This window comes from Orcinus orca, chromosome 6 (genome assembly GCF_937001465.1).
Source record: "Orcinus orca chromosome 6, mOrcOrc1.1, whole genome shotgun sequence".
NCBI lineage: Eukaryota > Metazoa > Chordata > Mammalia > Artiodactyla > Delphinidae > Orcinus > Orcinus orca.
The window spans coordinates 99599784-99620011 of NC_064564.1; the positions used below are offsets into that span (position 1 = coordinate 99599784).

Genomic DNA, 20228 nt, shown 5'->3' on the forward strand with positions numbered 1-20228 from the left:
AATTTGGTAAAGTAGCAGGATACAAAATTAATGCACAGAAATCTCTGGCATTCTTATACACTAATGATGAAAAATCTGAAAGTGGAATTAAGAAAACACTCCCATTTACCACTGCAACAAAAAGAATAAAATATCTAGGAATAAACCTACCTAAGAAGACAAAACACGTGTATGCAGAAAATTATAAGACACTGATAAAAGGAATTAAAGATGATACAAATAGATGGAGAGATATGCCATGTTCTTGGATTGGAAGAATCAACATTGTGAAAATGACTCTACTACCCAAAGCAATCTACAGATTCAGTGCAATTCCTATCAAACTACCACTGGCATTTTTCACAGAACTAGAACAAAAAATTTCACAATTTGTATGGAAACACAAAAGACCCCGAATAGCCAAAGCAATCTTGAGAACGAAAAATGGAGCTGGAGGAATCTGGCTCCCTGACTTCAGACTATACTACAAAGCTACAGTAATCAAGACAGTATGGTACTGGCACAGAAACAGAAATATAGATCAACGGAACAGGATAGAAAGCCCAGAGATACACCCACACACATATGGTCACCTTATCTTTGATAAAGGAGGCAAGAATATACAGTGGAGAAAAGACAGCCTCTTCAATAAGTGGTGCTGGGAAAACTGGACAGGTACATGTAAAAGTATGAAATTAGAAAACTCCCTAACACCATACACAAAAATAAACTCAAAATGGATTAAAGACCTAAATGTAAGGCCAGACACTATCTAACTCTTAGAGGAAAACATAGGCAGAACACTCTATGACATAAATCACAGCAAGATCCTTTTTGACCCACCTCCTAGAGAAATGGAAATAAAAACAAAAATAAACAAATGGGACCTAATGAAACTTCAAAGCTTTTGCACAGCAAAGGAAACCATAAACAAGACCAAAAGACAACCCTCAGAATGGGAGAAAATATTTGCAAATAAAGTAACCGACAAAAGATTAATCTCCAAAATTTACAAGCAGCTCATGCAGCTCAATAACAAAAAAACAAACAGCCCAATCCAAAAATGGGCAGAAGACCTAAATAGACATTTCTCCAAAGAAGATATACAGACTGCCAACAAACACATGAAAGAATGCTCAACATCATTAATCATTAGAGAAATGCAAATCAAAACTACAATGAGATATCATCTCACACCAGTCAGAATGGCCATCATCAAAAAATCTAGAAACAATAAATGCTGGAGAGGGTGTGGAGAAAAGGGAACACTCTTGCACTGCTGGTGGGAATGTGAATTGGTTCAGCCACTATGGAGAACAGTATGGAGGTTCCTTAAAAAGCTACAAATAGAACTACCATATGACCCAGCAATCCCACTACTGGGCATATACCCTGAGAAAACCAAAATTCAAAAAGAGTCATGTACCAAAATGTTCATTGCAGCTCTATTTACAATAGCCCGGAGATGGAAACAACCTAAGTGCCCATCATCGGATGAATGGATAAAGAAGATGTGGCACATATATACAATGGAATATTACTCAGCCATAAAAAGAAACGAAATTGAGCTATTTGTAATGAGGTGGATAGACCTAGAGTCTGTCATACAGAGTGAAGTAAGTCAGAAAGAAAAAGACAAATACCGTATGCTAACACATATATATGGAATTTAAGAAAAAAAAAATGTCATGAAGAACCTAGGGGTAAGGCAGGAATAAAGACGCAGACCTCCTAGAGAACGGACTTGAGGTTATGGGGAGGGGGAAGGGTGAGCTGTGACAGGGCGAGAGAGAGTCATGGGCATATACACACTAACAAACGTAGTAAGGTAGATAGCTAGTTGGAAGCAGCCGCATGGCACAGGGATATTGGCTTGGTGCTTTGTGACAGCCTGGAGGGGTGGGATAGGGAGGGTGGGAGGGAGGGAGACACAAGAGGGAAGAGATATGGGAACATATGTATATGTATGGCTGATTCACTTTGTTGTGGGGCGGAAACTAACACACCATTGTAAAGCAATTATACCCCAATAAAGATGTTAAAAAAAAAAAAAAAAGGATTAATCTCCAAAATTTACAAGCAGCTCATACAGCTCAATAACAAAAAAACAAACAACCCAATCCAAAAATGGGCAGAAGACCTAAATAGACATTTCTCCAAAGAAGATATACAGATTGTCAACAAACACATGAAAGAATGCTCAACATCATTAATCATTAGAGAAATGCAAATCAAAACTACAATGAGATATCATCTCACACCGGTCAGAATGGCCATCATCAAAAAATCTAGAAACATTAAATGCTGGAGAGGGTATGGAGAAAAGGGAACACTCTTGCACTGTTGGTGGGAGTGTAAATTGATACAGCCACTGTGGAAAACAGTATGGAGGTTCTTTAAAAAACTACAAATAGAACTACCATACAACCCAGCAATCCCACTACTGGGCATATACCCTGAGAAAACCATAATTCAAAAAGAGTCATGTACCAAAATATTCATTGCAGCTCTATTTACAATAGCCAGGACATGGAAGCAACCTAAGTGTCCATCAACAGATGAATGGATAAAGAAGATGTGGCACATATATACAATGGAATATTACTCAGCCATAAAAAGAAACAAAACTGAGTTATTTGTAGTGAGGTGGATGGACCTAGAGTCTGTCATACAGAGTGAAGTAAGTCAGAAAGAGAAAAACAAATACCGTATGCTAACACATTTATATGGAATCTAAGAAAAAAAAAAAGGTCATGAAGAACCTAGTGGTACTAGTGGTAAGATGGGAATAAAGACACAGACCTACTAGAGAATGGAGTTGAGGATATGGGGAGGGGGAAGGGTAAGCTGTGACAAAGTGAGAGAGTTGCATGGACACATATACACTACCAAACGTAAAACAGCTAGCTAGTGGGAAGCAGCCACATAGCACAGGGAGATCAGCTCGGTGGTTTGTGACCACCTAGAGGGGTGGGATAGGGAGGGTGGGAGGGAGGGAGACGCAAGAGGGAAGACATATGGGAACATGTGTATATGTATAACTGATTCACTTTGTTATAAAGCAGAAACTAACACACCATTGTAAAGCAATTATACTCCAATAAAGATTTTAAAATAAATAAATAAATAAGTAAATATAATCCAGTTTGAGAACATTTCTATCAGTCCCTCCAAAATTCTGTCCGTTTGCAGTCAATCCCCTTTTTACTGCCCAGCCAGCCAGACACTAACTTGCCTTCTGTCTCTATAGATTTGCTGTTTCTGGACATTTCATATAAATGGGATTATAAAGTATATAGTCTTTCGTATTTGGCTTCTTTTACTTAGCATAAGGCTTTTGAGATTCATCCATCATGTTGTAGCATGTATCAGTAGTTCAGTTCCTTTTTATTGCTGAGTAGTATTCCGTTGTATTTATCCACTCACCAGCTGGTGGATATTTGGGTTGTTTCAAGTTTTGGGGTATTGTGAATAATGTTGCTGTGAATATTTTCATACACATATTTGTGTGGATATATATTTTCATTTCTGTTGGGTAGATTTCTAAGAGTGCAATTGCTGGGTTATGTGGTAAGTTGATATGTAACTTTTTAATAAACCACCAAGCTTTGCTAAAGTGGCTGCACTAATTTTATATTCTTGTCAGCATTGTATAAAGGTTCAGGTTTCTCCAAATCCTCACCAGCACTTACTAGTGCCTTTTATTTTTTTACAGTGTTATTGAGGTATAATTGATAAATAAAAACTGTATATATTTAAGGTGTATAACATGATGACTTGGTATTTGTATACATTAGGAAATTACTATACTCAAGCTAACACATCCATCACCTTGCATGTTTACCTCTTTTTTGTTGTCATGAGAACACTTAAGATTTACTCTCAGCAGATTTCAAGTATACAGTACAGTATTATTAACTATAGTCACCGTGCTGAACATTAGATCCCTAGAACTTATTCACCTTATAACTGAAAGTTTGTACCCTGAGACCAACATCACACCATTCTACTCTCTGCCTCTGTGGGTTTGACTTATTTAGGTTCCACATATAAGTGAGATCATACAGTTTTGTCTTCTTGTGTCTTGCTTATTTCATGCAGCATAACGTCCTCGAGGTTTATGCATTATGTCACAAATGGCAGTGTCTTTGTTATCATAGCCATTCTAGCGGGTGTGTGGTGGTATCTCGTGCTTTGAATTTTCATTTTCTTAATGATTAATAATATCGGGCATCTTTCCATGTGCTTAATAGCTGTTTATATTTGATGAACTGTCTATTCAAATGTTTTGCTCGTTTTTATTTTATCTTTTTGGCTGCGTTGGGTCTTTGTTGCTGTGCACGGGCTTTCTCTAGTTGTGGCAATCAGGGGCTACTCTTTGTTGTGGTGTGCGGGCTCCTCACTGCGGTGGCTTCTCTTGTTGCGGAGCACGGGCTCTTGGCACACGGGCTTCAGTAGTTGTGGCACGCATGCTCAGTAGTTGTGGCACATGGGCTTAGTTGCTCCTCGGCATGTGGGATCTTCCCAGACCAGGGCTCGAACCCATGTCCCCTGCATTGTCAGGTGGATTCTTAATCACTGCGCCACCAAGGAATCCCTTTGCTCTTTTTTTTTTTTTTTTTTTTTTTTTTTTTTTGCGGTACACGAGCCTCTCACCGCTGTGGCCTCTCCCGTCGCGGAGCACAGGCTCCGGACGCGCAGGCCCAGCGGCCATGGCTCACGGGCCTAGCTGCTCCGCAGCATGTGGGATCCTCCCGGACCGGGGCATGAACCAGTGTCCCCTGCATCGGCAGGCGGACTCTCAACCACTGTGCCACCAGGGAAGCCCGCTTTGCTCATTTTTTAATTGACTTGTCTCTTTATTATTAAGTTGTAGGAGTTCTTTATAAACTTCAGATGCATGTGACTTGAAAATATTTTCTCTCAATCTGTGACTTATCTTTTCATTTTCTTAGTGGTATCTTTTGAGTTACAAAAATTTTGGTTTTGATAGTCTAATGTGTCATTTTTTTCTTTTATGGTTCATGCTTTTTTCCCCTAAGTATTTCATTCTTTTTTAATGCTACTCTAAATGAAATTATTGTGTTAATTTTTTTTAAATTATTTGTTGCTAGTATACATAAATACATTTGACTTTTGTGTAAATTTTATATCCTATGAATTAACCAGTGAAGCTATTTGGGCCTGGGATTTTTTTGTGGGAAAATTTTTAATTACCAATTTGACTTATTGTTCTATGTCAGTAGCTTTTTTTATTTTTTTACTTATTGATATATAATTCACATACCATATAATTCATCCATTTAAAGTAAACAATTGACTTTTTTTTAGCATATTCACAGATGTTCGCAACCATCACCACAGCTGATTTTAGAACATTTGCATCACCTCAAAAAGAGAAACCCAGTACCCATTAACTGTTAATCCCATATCCCCCATCTCCTGCCCCTAGCCCTAAGCAACCACTAATCTACTTCCTGTGTCTGTAGATTTCCCTATTCTGGACTTTCATATGAACAGAATCATATATATGGAATTTTTTTGTGTGACTGGCTTCTTTGCAGTGTGTTTCTTCTTTTAGCTTGTTTTCAGGTTTCATTCTGGATGTAGCGTGTATCAGTATTTAATTCTGTTCTTTAAAAATGGAGATGAAATTCACATAACATACAATTAACCATGTAAAGTGTACAGTTCAGTGGTGTTTAACTTACTGCATTCACAGTGCTATGCAACTACCACTTCTCTTTAGTTTCCAAACTTTTTCATCACCCCAGAAGAACACTGTATACCATTTAAGTAACATCCCATTCCAGCCTCCCCCCTCCCATGGGACCTGCTAATATGCTTTCTCTCTCTGGGGATTTGTCTATTCTGGATAGTTTATGTAAATGGAATCATTCAGTATGTGACCTTTTGTGTGTGGCTCTTGTCACTCAGCATAATGTTTTCAAGGTTCATCTAAGTTGTAGCATGTGTCAGTACTTCATTTCTTTCTATGACTATCTGTTGAAAGATATTTTGTTTGGCTGTTATAAACAATGCTGCTATAAACATTTGTGTCCAAGTTTCTGTGTAGATTTATGTTTTCATTTCTCTTTATTGCTGGGTCATATGGTAATTCTATGTTTAACTCTTTGAAGAACTGCGAAAATGTTTTCCATTGCACCGGAACATTTACATTCCTACCAGCAACGTATGAGGGTTTCTATTTATCTGTATCCTTGCCCTCACCAACACTTGTTTTTGTTTTTTGTTTTTTAACAATAGCAGTCCTAGTGAGTATGAGGTAATATCTCATTGTGGTTTTGATTTGCATTTCCCTAATGACAAATGCTGTTCAACTTTTTTTTCATGTGCTTATTGGTCATATGTGTATATTCCTTGAAGAAATGTCTATTCAGGTCCTTTTCCCATTGTAACTGGATTTTTTTATCTGTTTAATTTAATTTTTTTTTTTGAGTTTTAAGAATTCATTCTCCCTGTGTCAGATTACCTGTCAGTGTACTTTTTTCTGGAGCTCTTTGTCTTCTTATTACAGTCCAAACAGATAACTCATGGGGAATTCCCTGATCGTCCAGTGGTTAGGACTCCGCGCTTCCAGTGCTGGGGCCCTGGGTTCAATCCCTGGTCAGGGATCCTGCAAGGTGTGTGGTATGGCCAAAAAAAAGAAAAGAAAAGAAAAGAAAAGAAAAAGAAATGGGTTCTAAACAGATAGCTCATTAAGTCTGCTACACAGCTGTGATCCTAGAAATTTCTGTAACTCTCTCCTGCATTGAATCTCCTGTTTCCTGTATCTCTTTCTTTTTCTTGGTTTACATCCTCATTTTGGTGGCACCCATCCTCCAGTAGCTTCATTAGAAAGGATACATAAGAGGCAATTTTCGTGAGTATCTAAAACTACCTGTATTATCCCAGCACATTGATTATTTGTCTGGGTAGAGATTTCTGTGTTGCAATTCATTTTCCCTCAGAAAATGAAGTCATTGCTCCATCTTCTAAGATTACCATGGAGGATTTGATACTATTCTTAATCTTTTGTATCCACCACTCCCCTTTCTGAAAGTTTTGGAATCAAAATGATCTCTTTCTCTGTAGTGTTCTGAAATTTCACAATGATACAAGGCTTTTTTTCATTCATCTTCCTGAATACTTGATGGGCTCTTTGGGAATGTATCTTATATTATTTCTTTGATAGCTATCTCAGTTTTCTCAGTTCCCACTTTCTGAAGAAAACATTATATCTCTGATTTAATCATGTTATATTTAGGGCATTATTCTTTCCTTTAACAAAATATATATGTATATATAGTAAGGAAAACTTTATTTCAAAAGATTATTGTGGTGGGGGGGTGCTGGTTCATAGAGAGAGGCTTTTGTAATAGCGGGAGGGGGAATTTTGCAATAGAGAGACTGCTGTGACCAGAAGATTGCAAGTGTCTCCTTTCTATTACATTCTAATATTGTGGATATGTCAAAATCTTAATTTCCAAGAGTTCACTCATGTTTTCTCAGCTTCTTTTTTCTTCTCTTACTGCCCCCTTCTTCCTCCTCACTCTACCCCATTCCATTCCCCTTCACCTGCTTCTCCCACTTCCTCTCTTTTCAATACCCATTTCCTGTGCTTCTCCTCCTCACCCCTTTTCTTCCAGCATCCTGTTGTTGACACATTGTCACAGCTTGTCTTATCAATGAGGACATGAATTACAGAATTTTTAATTTGTTCATTTATTTCGTTTCTGTTTCTTCTATGCCTGCAGTCTCTGTTTCCCCCAAATTGCTTTGATTTGTTTTTGGTTTTGGGGTGATTTTTTTTTTCCTGGTCTCCATTTGCTGCCCATTCATCTTTAACAAGCAAGGCTATGTAAAGCTGATTGGAAGCTGTGTATGCATGAGTGGGGCTGTGGACTGGTGGGTTTCACTGTAGAGTGAGAGAGCAAGGAGCCAGTTTTTTAGCTGAAGCCTAACAGTGAAAAGATTGGGAAATGAGAGTAGCAAATAAAAACAAAGTTCCCTCCTTTCATGGCACTCCTATTTATTATATGTTGTTATTAGCTACAATTCTGTTTTAATGCCCACCATTTTACATGCTGGCATTCCTGTGGTTAAAATACTGCTAAGATGTACTTCTGTGTCCATACACTATACTTTTAATGTCATTTCTTAAGAAAATTATATGCATTTATACCATTTGATTTTTTGACTCTAAACTTGAAATATTAAGAGTTTAATGAACTATAATAGATTGGAAAATAACTAAAATAGATAGTATTTGTTTACTACAGTTCATTTGAGGGCCATCTATTCTTTAGTGTACTGTACATGTCACCTCTTCCGCTTTTTGGTATAATCTTTTGTTGATTGTTGCTTTTATATTATCTCTCATATTACAAGATATTGTTAAAATCTAAATCTAGGAATTGGGATTCCCAAGATACTGATAAAAAGATGCTATAAAAGAAATTTCTGTGTTTCAGAGGTTTATAGAACTCAGAGATTCTTTTTATAAGCATGTTCTTGAAGCGGTACATCCCTAAGGGCACTAATGACTGATTTTTCCTCTCTCATTTTCTCTTTTTAGGGAAACTAAAACCAACAATAGCATTCATGTCAGGAAGATTGAAGATTAAAGGAAACATGGCCCTAGCAATCAAATTGGAGAAGCTAATGAATCAGATGAATGCCAGGCTGTGAAGAGAAAAAAAATGTTGACCGCTAAGCTCAAAAAGTAAAAGGGTTCAATAGTTAAAATTGAATGTTTGTTTTCATCCCTATTATAAGGATATACATGTTTGTTCTGGAAAAAATAGAATTTCTGTATCTATACGACTTGAAATTGTAATTAAAACAGCTAGCCAACCAAACATAAGCATCATTAAGTAGAATTCTAAGATATTCTATTTTTCTTATTTTGTGAGTTTTGCCCTCTGAGTCCTGTATCTCATACACCATCATCTTCTGGGAAAAGTATTATTAGTAATCAATTGGGGTCAAGCAGCAACATTACTTTTTTCATATCTTTTTCCCACGTAAAATGAGACTAGTCTGTTTTAAACTTTTCAGTTTAGGATTGTATACTAATGATATTTTAGAGTTTTATAAACTTGTTTTAAAGAAAATCTTCTATATTACATTTTCATAGAAATCACATAATAAACTACTTAATAAATACTATTTGTGAAGACAAATTAAACAAAAAGTATATTTTGTTAACTACCTTTCTAAGTGTAAGGTATTTTACCTATAGGAAAATATTATTGATGTAATTCAACTAACTGCAGTATATATATCCTATTTTAAAGTATGTAAAAATATCCTAAGATAATTCCTCCCCAGAAGTGTGCACTTGGTCACAGTGTTTTGAAATGAGAACATTAGAATAGATGGTTGTTATGGGCTGAATGGTATGCCCCCTTCATATGTTGAAGTCCTAACCCCAAGAATCTCAGAATTGATTGTATTTGGAGATAAGATCTTTAAAGAGGTGAGTAAAACCCAGGCTTTTAGGGTAGGGTGGGCCATAATCCAGTCTGACTGGTGTCCTTATAAGAGGAAATTTGGACACAAAAGAGAGTCCAAGGAGGCACACACAGAGGAATGACCATGTGAGGACCAGCAAGAAGGCAGTCATTTGCAAGCCAAGGAAAGAGGCCTCAGAAGAAACCAAACCTACTGACACCTTGATCTCAGACTAGTCTCTAGAATTGTAAGAAATTTCTGTTGCTTTAGCCACTCAGTCTGTGGTATTTTGTTATTGTAGTCCTAGTAAACTAATGCAATAGTTTGTTTGTATTTCTGTTACGAACACAAGTTCCTATGCAGTACACACAGTGAGGCCAAACTGAAACATTGGAGTTTGTAGCAGAGAAAGGTTTATTACAGGGCCAAGCAAGGAGAATGGGTGGATTGTGCTCAAAAAACCCAAACTCCCCAATGGTTTTCAGGGAGAAGTTTTTATAGGCAGAATTTGGGGTGAGCGCTGTGTGACTGTCTCCTGATTGGTTGGTGGTGAGGTAACAGAGAGGTGTTTCAGAAATCTTGTGCTCAGCCTGAAGTTACCATCCTCCACCTGGGTGGGGGCGTTAGTTCTTACAGAAGAATGCAAAGATATTGTTATATATATTCCTTGAGGAGGAACCAGGACCCTGCCCCAAGGCTGCACTATTGTTTCTTGACTGCTCCTCCCCTGTTTCTGCATTCCCTCCCTTCCCTGATTAGCAACTGTTTGAATCTGCCCTTTGTAACTCAGTGAAGGTCAAGGAGGCTGAATGAAGCCTATTTCCTACAAACAAGAAATAGGGGATACAGAAAGGCTTTGTACCTAGGATGGCCCCACAGGGTCCTTCTCTGTTTCATTTCTTTTTTTAAAAAAGTTAAACTTATTTTTTTTAAGCTCCTATCTTTCCTTTTAATCAGTTAAAAATACTTGTTTAGTGTAATTCTTTCACTTCTCACCTTCCACTCACTTTAATATTATTGTGCTGTTAAGCAACTTAGCTAATTCTGACATTTTGTAGAATCATAACATTAGGAGCACTTAATCTGTATTTTACAAATCAGGAAACAGAGGATCAGAGATAGGAAAGGACTAGCCCAAGGTCAAAATTAACAAGCCCTTTCCAACAACCTCCCAGTACATTGGCCTTGGATAGAACTTGAAGACCCCACTTCCCCCTCCTTGAAGCCCAGATAGATTGACTTTGATATGGCAGGCTCACAACTCCCTTGGCATCTCCTGTTCATTTCCAGCCACATTAGGATCCCTGTCAGATGTTGCCAGCAGACTCCTTTTCTACTGAAATTTTCTAAAGACTTTTCTTCTTTCTCTGCATTTTCCACATGGCTTCAAAGCTTTGGGAAAATAAAAACTAGAAAATATTGTGAGGCAGGAATTCTGGAGTTTGGTTACTAAAACATGAACTTGCTAATTAAAAGGCCTTAGGATATCAGAAGAAAATCTTTCCACAGGGCCCTGGTTTTCATATCAGTAATTGAGGGAGTTGGATGAGGTCCTCTGCAGCCTGTTTTCGCTTATTATCACTAAGAAGTAGTGAGCAGTCTGTACTATTTTATCAGAAATAAAGGTACCACAGCTACATTGCTAAAGCTTTCTCTCTTGCCACATCCCCCAGCTGCCTTAATGAATTCATGTGTTCCCTTCTCTTGGATCTTGCCCATTAACTGCACTGAGGTTGTAGAGTCTCCCAGAAGTTTTGAATGGCCATTTTGTGTATGGTTCAGTATCCATTTGACCCCTGTTTCTGAAATAGAATGGTATGGAGGGAAACCATGCCATTTGGCTTTTTAGTGTTTGATGAAGTTATTTAGACATTTTAAAGATGGTTTGTTGCTAGTAATCCTATATTTTAACAAATCCTCTTAAATAGTGCCTTTTTTTTCTTTTTTCTTTTTTTGGCTGTGCCACACGGCTTGTGGGATCTTAGTTCCCCGAGCAGGGATCGAACCTGGCCCCAACAGTGAATGTGCCAAGTCTTAACCACTGGACCACCAGGGAATTCCCTTAAATAGTGCCTCTTAAATAATCCTCTTAAGTAGAAGAAAAGAAGTCTTTTTCCTCTACCTATCTTAAGTTTTCAGTTGGGGTCCTGTAAATTAGACTAACAAAAGATAGATTAGCAAGAGAAAAACAAATAGAAGTATTAACATATGCATTGCACATAAACATGGAAGCATTCAGACATGAGTAACTCAAAGATGTGGTTAGAACTTGAGCTTATACAACAATGAACAATAAATTTCTTTGTGAAGGAACAAGACAAAGAGGACTTTCAGTTTCTAGGATAGGAAACTGTAGGAAGGAAAATATACGTACAGTAAGAGTGAGTTTTGTAAGAAACTGCCAAATAGAAAAAAAACTGTCAAAAAAAAAAAAAAAGCTGCCAAATAGTCTTCCAAAGTGGCTGTACCATTTTGCATTCCCACCAGCAGCATGTTCCTGTTGCTCCACATCCTTGTCAGCACTTGGTATTGCCAGGTTTTTGGATTTTAGTCATTCTAACAGGTGTGTGGTAGTATCTCATTGTTGCTTTAATTTGCCATTCCCTCGTGACATATGATGATGAACATCTTTTCATATGCTTACTTTCCTCTATATCTTCTTCGGTGAGATGTCTGTTGAGGTCTTTGGCCCATTTTTAAATCAGGTTGTTTTCTTATTGTTGCATTTTAAGAGTTCTTTGTATATTTTGGATAACAATCCTTTATCAGATGTGTCTTTCGTAAATATTTTTTCCCAATCTGTGACTTGCTTTCTCATTCTCTTGACATTGTCTTTTGCGGAGCAGAAGTTTTTCATTTTAATGAAGCCCTGCTTATCAGTCATTTCTTTCATGGATCATGCCTTTGGAGTTGTATCTAAAAAGTCATTGCCATACCCAAGGTCATCTAGGTTTTCTCCTATGATATTTTCTAGGGAGTTTTAGTTTTGCATTTGACATTTAGATCTGTAATCCATTTTGAGTAATTTTTGTGAAAGGTGTAAAGCCTTTGTTTATTTATTATTTTGCATGTGTATATCCAGTTGTTCCAGCACCATTTGTTGAAAAGACTATCTTTGCTCCTTTGTCAAAGGTCAGTTGACTATATTCATGTGGGTATATTTCTAGGCTCTCTATTCTCCTACATTGATCTATTTACCCTTTCACTAATACCACGCTATGTGGTTACTTTAGCTTTATAGTAAGTCTTGAAGTCAGGTAATGTCAATCTTAACTTTGATCTTCAATATTGAGTTGGCTATTCTGGTTCTTTCGCCTCTCCATATAACTTTAGAATAAGTTTTTTCATATTCACAAAATAACTTGCTGGGATTTTGATTGGCTTTGAGTTGAATCTATATATCAACTTGGGATAAACTGATGTTTTGACAGTATTGAGTCTTCCTATCCATGAACATGAAATATCTCTTCATTTATTGTTATTCTTTGATATCTTTCATCACAGTTTGGTAGGTCTTCTTATATAGATCTTGCACATAGTTTGTTAGATTTGTATCTGAATATTTAAATTTTTTGAGTGCTAATATAAATGATAATGTGTTTTACATTTCAAATTTCACTTCATTACTGGTATATAGGAATGTGATTGACTTTTGTATATTAACCTTGTATTTTACAACCTTGCTATAATAATTTATTAGTTCCCAGAAGTTTCTTTGGTAATTTTTATAGCTTTTCTATATAGACAATTATGTCATCTGTGAACAGAGAGTTTTATTTCTTCCTTCCCAACTTGTATACCTTTTATTTCCTTTTAAGTTATTGCATTAGCTAGCACTTCCAGTATGATGTTGAAAAGCAGTAGTGAGAGGGGACATCCCTGCCTTATTCATGATCTTAATGGGAAAGCTTCTAGTTTCTCACCATTAAGTGTGATGTTACTTGTAGGTTTTTTGTAGATATTCTTTATCAAATTGAGGAAGTTCCCCTCTATTCCTAGCTTACTGAAATATTTTATTATGAGTGGGTGTTGGACTTTGTCAAATGCTTTTTCTGCATCTATTTGTATAATCATGTGATTTTTCTCTTTCAGCCTGTTGATGTGGTAGATTACGTTAATGGACTTTTGAAAGTTGAACCATCCTTGCAAACCTAGGATAAATCCCACTTGGTTGTTTTTATGGCCTATATGTTCTTATGCCCACAAATTTCATATATTGAAATCCTAACCCCCCAAGGAGCCTTTGGGAGGTGATTAGATCATGAGGGTGGGGCCCTTATGACTGGGATTAATGCCCTTATAAAAGAGACCTCAGAGAGAGTTAGCTGGTCCCTTTCACCAAGCGAGGACATGGCAAAAAGGTGCCACCAGTGAATCAGAGCTCAGGCCCTCACCATACACCAGATGTGCCTGTGGCTTGGTCTTGGACTTCCCAGCCTCCAGAACTGTGCAAAATAACTTTCTGTTGTTTTTAAACCACCTAGTCTCTTTTTGTTATAGCAGGCTGAACAGGCTAAGAAAACTGTGCTATGTAAGTCTTTTTATATGTTGTTGGATTCAATTTGCTAATATTGTGTTGAGGATTTTTGCATCTAAGTTCATGAGAGATGTTGGTCTGTAGTTTTCTTGAAATGTCTTTCTTTGGTTTTGGTACTAGGGTAATGCTGGTTTCACAGGATGAATTAGGAATATTTTCTGTTTCTGTCTTCTGAAGGGGACTGTAGAGAACTGGTATAATTTTCTTCCTTAAATGTTTGTTAGAATTCATCAGTGAACCCATCTTGACCTGGTGCTTTCTGTTTTGGGAAGTTATTAATTACCATTTGCTTTATTCCATCTGTTCTGTATATCTTTGTTCTTCTTTTCTGGTCTTCTATTTCTTTCTGTCTTCCTTGAAAGAATCTCACAAAATATTTCCATTTCCCATTCCCATCCTTTGTACTACTTTGTCATACATTTTATTTCCACATATGTTTTAAACTCTACAGTATATTGTTTAATATTTTTGATAACAGTGAATTATCCTTTTTAAGATTAAAAAAATGAGAAAAAATTCTTTAAATTTACCTATATGTTTACTCTTTGCACTGTCAACCTATCCATCACCAACTATCCAAACACATGAACATATCCAAGTTTCCTTCTGCCCCTTTGTAGCCATTTATGCCCATCCTTGATCCCATTTCCAGCAAGTACTGATCTGCTTTCTATAACTATAGATTAGTTTACATTTTCCTGGAATTTACATTAATGGAGCCATACAGTATGTATTTTCTGTTTGGCTTCTTTCAATCTGCGTAATTACTTTGAAATTTGTTCTTATCATTACATATATCAATAGTTCATTCCTTTTTATTACTGCTGAGCAGTTTGCCATTATATGAATACACCACAGTTTGTTTATCCATTCACCTGTTGATAGACATTGGGGTAGTTTCCAGCTTTTGGCTATTACAAATAAAGCTTCTGTGAACATTCATGTACCAAGTCCCTGTATTCTCTTGGGTATGAAATGACTGGATCATATGGTGTGCATATATTTAACTTTTTAAGAAATTGCCAAACTTTTTTCCAAAGTGGTTATACTATTTTACATTTCACTAACAATGTATAGGATTTCATTTCTTCACATTTTCATCAACACCTGATATGTAGAGCCTTTTAAATTTTAGCCATTCTAATAAGTATGTAGTAGTATCTAATTGTATTTTAACTTCCATATCCTTGATGAGGATGAGCATCTTTACATGTGCTTATTTGACATGCGTATATCGTCTTGATGAAGTGTCTGCTCAAATCTTTGCCCACATTTATTCCATTGTTTGTTTTATTATTGAATTTTGGGAGCTCTTTATATATTCAGGATACAAGTAATTTTTCAGATATTTGCAAATATTTTCTCCCTTTCAATAGATTGTCTTTTTATTCTCTTACCAGTGATACAGGAATAACAAAATTTTTTTAAATAGATGAGGTTTGGGCTTCCCTGGTGGTGCAGTGTCTAAGAATCTGCCTGCCATTGCAGGGGACACAGGTTCGAGCCCTGGTCTGAGAAAATCCCACATGCCGTGGAGCAACTAAGCCCATGTGCCACAACTACTGAGCCTGCGCTCTAGAGCCTGTGAGCCACAACTACTGAGCCCACATGCCACAGCTACTGAAGCCTGCACACTTAGAGCCCATGCTCTACAACAAGAGAAGCCACCGCAGTGAGAAGCCCGCGCACTGCAACGAAGAGTAGCCCCCATTCGCCGCAACTAGAGAAAGCCCACGCACAGCAACAAAGATACAACACAGCCAAAAATAAAATTTTTAAAAAATAGATGAGGTTCAACTTATCAATCTTTTTCTTTACTGGATCATGCTTTCGGTATAATTCAGAAATCTTTGCCTAACTGAAAACTTATGGCAGTTTTACAGTTTTAAGTTTTGCATTTAGGTGTATTTAGCATTTCAAGTTAATTTTTGTACATGTGCAATGTGTGGATCAAATTTCATATTTCTGACTAGGGAAATCCAATTGTTCCAGCATCATTTGTTGAAAAACAGCAGAATAAAATAAAAATAGAACTTCAGAAATTAAAAAATATAATACATTAAAAAACTTTTCCATAATACAAGTTGAGGTTTCCATTACTGTAAGGTTAATGAAAAATATTGTTTAGTCACGAAAAGCACAAAAGCAATGTTAGTGCAACTTAAAAGTGTACACAATTGACCATATATTTATCTGAGAAAGTACCAAATGATTATAAGGCAGTCACATCCTAGCCAGTCTCTACTACTATAAGTCTAAGAACTTTAATTCTATTTAATTCTTTCCAGCACAGTAAGACAGCCAAAAACTTCTGCTTAGATTTTTTTTTTTTTTTCCTGTTAACAACTGCTTTCTGCTTGATTTCCTGGCTTCTTGCCCCTTGCATGAACAGGCTAGGAATCAGCAAATGCTTTGAGGGAAAATATGTAGAATGACTGACTCCTTTTACTGTGATTGCCTTTCTTCTGGGATCTTAGCATCTCAAGCCCTAGTTACCCTGATAGACTTGACCTCCAAAATTTGTATCTCCAGCCCAATCAGACTATTGAAAGCTCTAGGATGCCTCTCTCAGATTTCTATACTCCTAAACACAGATCAACAATGCCATAAGGAGGAAACATGGCTTAGGATGGAGGATTCACTTCATCATGTTTCCCTTCTTGCTGGGCTCTTGGGAATCTCAAGCCTTGGCTGCCTGGATTGCTGTATAACAGGTTTAAACAGGCTTTTATTTTTTTTTAATGCAGCTTTTTATAGCTTTTAGTGGGAGAGTTAGTTTGTTCAACAAGGTACCTCATCATAGCTGGAAGCCTGCATCATTTAAAAAACTCATCAAGGTGGAAATATCCTTTAAACAAATGGGACTGCATTTAAATAGTTAATTGTGGTAAAAAACAAATAATACAAAATTTATCCCTTTGACCATTTTCAAGTGTACAGGTCAGTGGTTTATCCTCACATTGTTGTGTATCAGATCTCTAGAACTTTTTCATCTTGCAAAACTAAAACTCTATACTCATGGAACAACAACTCTCCATAATCCCCATTCCCTGGCAACCACCATAATACCCTGTTTCCATGATTGTGGCAACTCTAGGTACCTTATATAAGTGATTTTGACAACTCTAGGTACCTTATATACAGTATTTGTTGTTTTGCGGCTGGTTTATTTCACTTAGTGTAATGTCCTCAAGGTTCATCTATGTTGTAGCATGTGACAGGGTTGCTTTTTTAAGGCTGAATAATACTCTGTATGTATATGCCACATTTTGTTTATCCATTCATCCATCCTTGGACATTTTGGTTGCTTCCATCTCTGGGCTATTGTGAATAATGGTGCAGTGAACATGAGTTGCAAATGCCTCTTTAAGTTCTTGCTTCAAATTCTTTTGGATATATATACCTAGAGGTGGGATTTCTGGATCACATAGTAATTCCATTTTTAGTTTTTTGAGGACCCTCCATAGTGTTTTCCATAGTGGCAGCACCATTTTATATTTCTCCCAGCAATGCACAGGATTTCAATTTTCCCACAGGATTATGTACTTGAAACATGTGGCGATTAACTGTTTTTTCTTTTTTCTAATAAATTTATTTTATTTATTTATTTTTGGCTGCATTGTGTCTTTGTTGCTGCACGTGGGCTTTCTCTAGTTGTGGCAAGCAGGGGCTACTCTTCGTAGCGGTGTGCGGGCTTCTCATTGCAGTGGCTTCTCTTGTTGCGGAGCACAGGCTGTAGGCGTGCAGGCTTTAGTAGTTGTGGCATGTGGGCTCAGTAGTTGTGGCACATAGGCTCTACAGCGCAGGCTCAGTAGTTGTGGTGGATGGGCTTAGTTGCTCTGTGGCATGTGGGATCTTCCTGGCCCAGGGATTGAACTGGTGTCCCCTGCATTGGCAGGCAGATTCTTAACCACTGCACCACCAGGAAAGTCCCTGGTTTTTTTTCTTTTTTTTGGACACATTATTTATCAAAAATGTTTAAAGATTTTTAAATTCAGCCAGGAGGAGTGTTGATAGACACAGGTGTTAGGAATCCTTTCTCCTTTGTTCAGAAGTTAGTCTCTTTTTCTGCTCAGTCATACTCTTTTCTCCCCTCACTTACCCCAGGGTAGGAGGGAATGAGGTTTCCCTGTCACAGCTGGGGTGAGGCCAAGATGTCAGCACTACATATGGCTAATCAGATATGCTTTAAATGATAGTTATTGCCATTATTATTATTTTGGAGATGCTTAGGGCTGTAAGTAGAAAGGAGCACAGAGACAGACTGCCTGGGACGAATCTGGGTTCCTCCTACTATGTGATCTTGGGCAGCTTTCTTACTGTCTCTGTGCCTCAGTTTCCTCATGTGCAAAACAGCAATGCTAACAAGACCCATTTCATAGAGTTCTTAGGATTAAGCAAATTAATATTCGCTAAGCACTTAGTGTAAGTACTATGAAAGTGTTTGGTGGATAAGATAAAGGTGGAGGGCGCCTGGTCCAGCCTTACCTCCCTTGTGCCGAGCTGTGCAGGTGGTCTTATTATATGCTTCCCGGTCTTAGTGTGTTTTAGGTGTTATTCAGCAGACCGGCTCCCTCCACGGGATGGGTGCGTGTGGTTGTAGCTGTATTAGAAACTTCCACCGGGTAGCGGTGACTGTGGGTTGTACGTCTGTCGATCGGAGGTGTTCTTGCACATGCCTGGATGTAGAAGTGACTCCACTCAGCGCGTTAAAACAGGTGTCACACGCCTGGCAAACCCAGGGTCTTGCAAGGAGGTCTGATCCTGGCGTTTAGGTGGAGCTGTACGGAGCTGCGAAGGGCAGCGGGGGCCGCGGGCCTGGGGCGTGTGGCAGGAGGGGGGGTGCTGCCCAGTTGAGAACGCTGAGGGGATCGTGGCTCCCACGCCTGTCGGGCTGCGGAGACCGAGCTCGTGGTCGCGTGTCTGTAGCAGGAGGGTCGGTCCACACCTCCTCCGGACAGCCTCCGCCGCTAGCTCGGTGCGCGTCGTGGGAGGGCCGTTACACACTTCCTGTGGGTCTCCCGGACCACAGCGCGTTTCCGGTGCCGGCTGGAGGCCGGGGTCCGAGCCCCCGCCCCGCTCGCCGGCCCCGCCCCCGCCCGCGCCCCGCCCCCCGCCTGCCCGCCGCGTTCGGAGTCGGGCGCGCGGAGCTCGGGGCGCACGGAGCGGCGCGCGCCGGTCGGCGGAGCCAGGCTGGCGCCCCCGCCCCCAGCCCCTCGGTCCGTCGCCCGTCCGACGCCTTCCCGTTCTACTTGCCTTCGCTCCCCGGCCCTGTGGCCGCGCTCCCTCCCTTCCCTCCGTCCCGCCCCCTCCAGCCCCTGCTGCCCGGCTCCTACAGGCCCCCTCGCTGCCCGCGTTCCTATGGACAGACGCACAGACACCTGCAGGTGGGTGAGAGCCCGCGCGCGGGGCGGGGACGAGCGCGCCGACGCTGCGCCCGGGACCGGGAGCCCCTTTGTGTGGGGGGCGGTCGCACTGGCGTCCGCGCCGCTTCCCCCCCGCCGGCGGCCTAGCAGTGACCCGGCTGAACCCTCCTTTTGTTCCTCTGGGCTTGTGGGGGGGGTGGCGCGAGAAGGCCGAGAGTCAGGGCTGAGAGCCGGGCGGCCGGACGTCGCCGGCGACGGCCTCGGGGGCGTGAGGGGGTAGAAACCCCCGGCGGCCGAGCGAGCGGCGGCCGCGGCTCTGGGTTGTCTCTCTGGGGCCGGCCCGCCGCCCAGCGTCTCCTGTCGCCGCCGCGACCGCGGGCGCGCTGCGTGGGTCTGGCTCGCCCGCTCCCTCTCTGGGGTTTGTTGGAGGTGGGAAGGAGGGCGGGAAAGGGGAAAGAAAAGATCTGCTCTCTTAGTTTTCAAGTCTTGAGGAGGTTATGGAGAGAGAGGGAGAGAGGTGTTTCGGTGCTTTGCCAGACTTGTTTCCCTCCCGCGAGGCACGCCAAGGTGCGTTTGGGGCGTGTGTGAAGGAACGTGCATCGCTTGCGTCCCTTATTTATTGTTTCTGACGGAGAAGGGCTTTCTCCGAAGGGCTCTTCCGCCCCCCAACCCGTCTGAGGCTGCGCACAGTGATTTGTGTTTGTTATCAAATACATCGAGAAATAGATTTCCCTCGGTAGGAGAAGGTTGGGCTGACCAAAATCAGTGTTTTTTAGTATTCTGATGGCTTGCTTTCTTTCTCTCTTTCTTTCTCTTTCTTTCTTTCTTTCTTCTTTCTTTCTTTCTGATAAGGACTTAAAGGCAAGGAATAAAAGATGAATATGGTTGTG

General features: G+C 39.6%; 2 protein-coding genes across 7 annotated transcripts in view; both read left to right on the plus strand.

Annotated features, from left to right (window-relative positions):
- Positions 1-17579, plus strand: part of HSDL2 (hydroxysteroid dehydrogenase like 2) — a 120497-nt gene extending 102918 nt beyond the window's left edge. For all 5 annotated transcript variants that reach the window (XM_049710974.1, XM_049710972.1, XM_033427443.2 and 2 more), the window contains one exon: positions 8558-17579. In XM_049710974.1, coding sequence (XP_049566931.1) covers positions 8558-8670 — 113 coding nt within the window. In that variant the 3' untranslated portion in view covers positions 8671-17579. The remainder of the gene's footprint in view (positions 1-8557) is intronic.
- A 1677-nt stretch (positions 17580-19256) lies between these two features.
- KIAA1958 (KIAA1958 ortholog) overlaps positions 19257-20228 on the plus strand; it is a 178964-nt gene continuing 177992 nt past the window's right edge. For both annotated transcript variants that reach the window (XM_033427434.2, XM_004269331.3), the window contains exon 1: positions 19257-19359. The gene's annotated coding sequence lies outside the window, so the exon portion shown is untranslated. The remainder of the gene's footprint in view (positions 19360-20228) is intronic.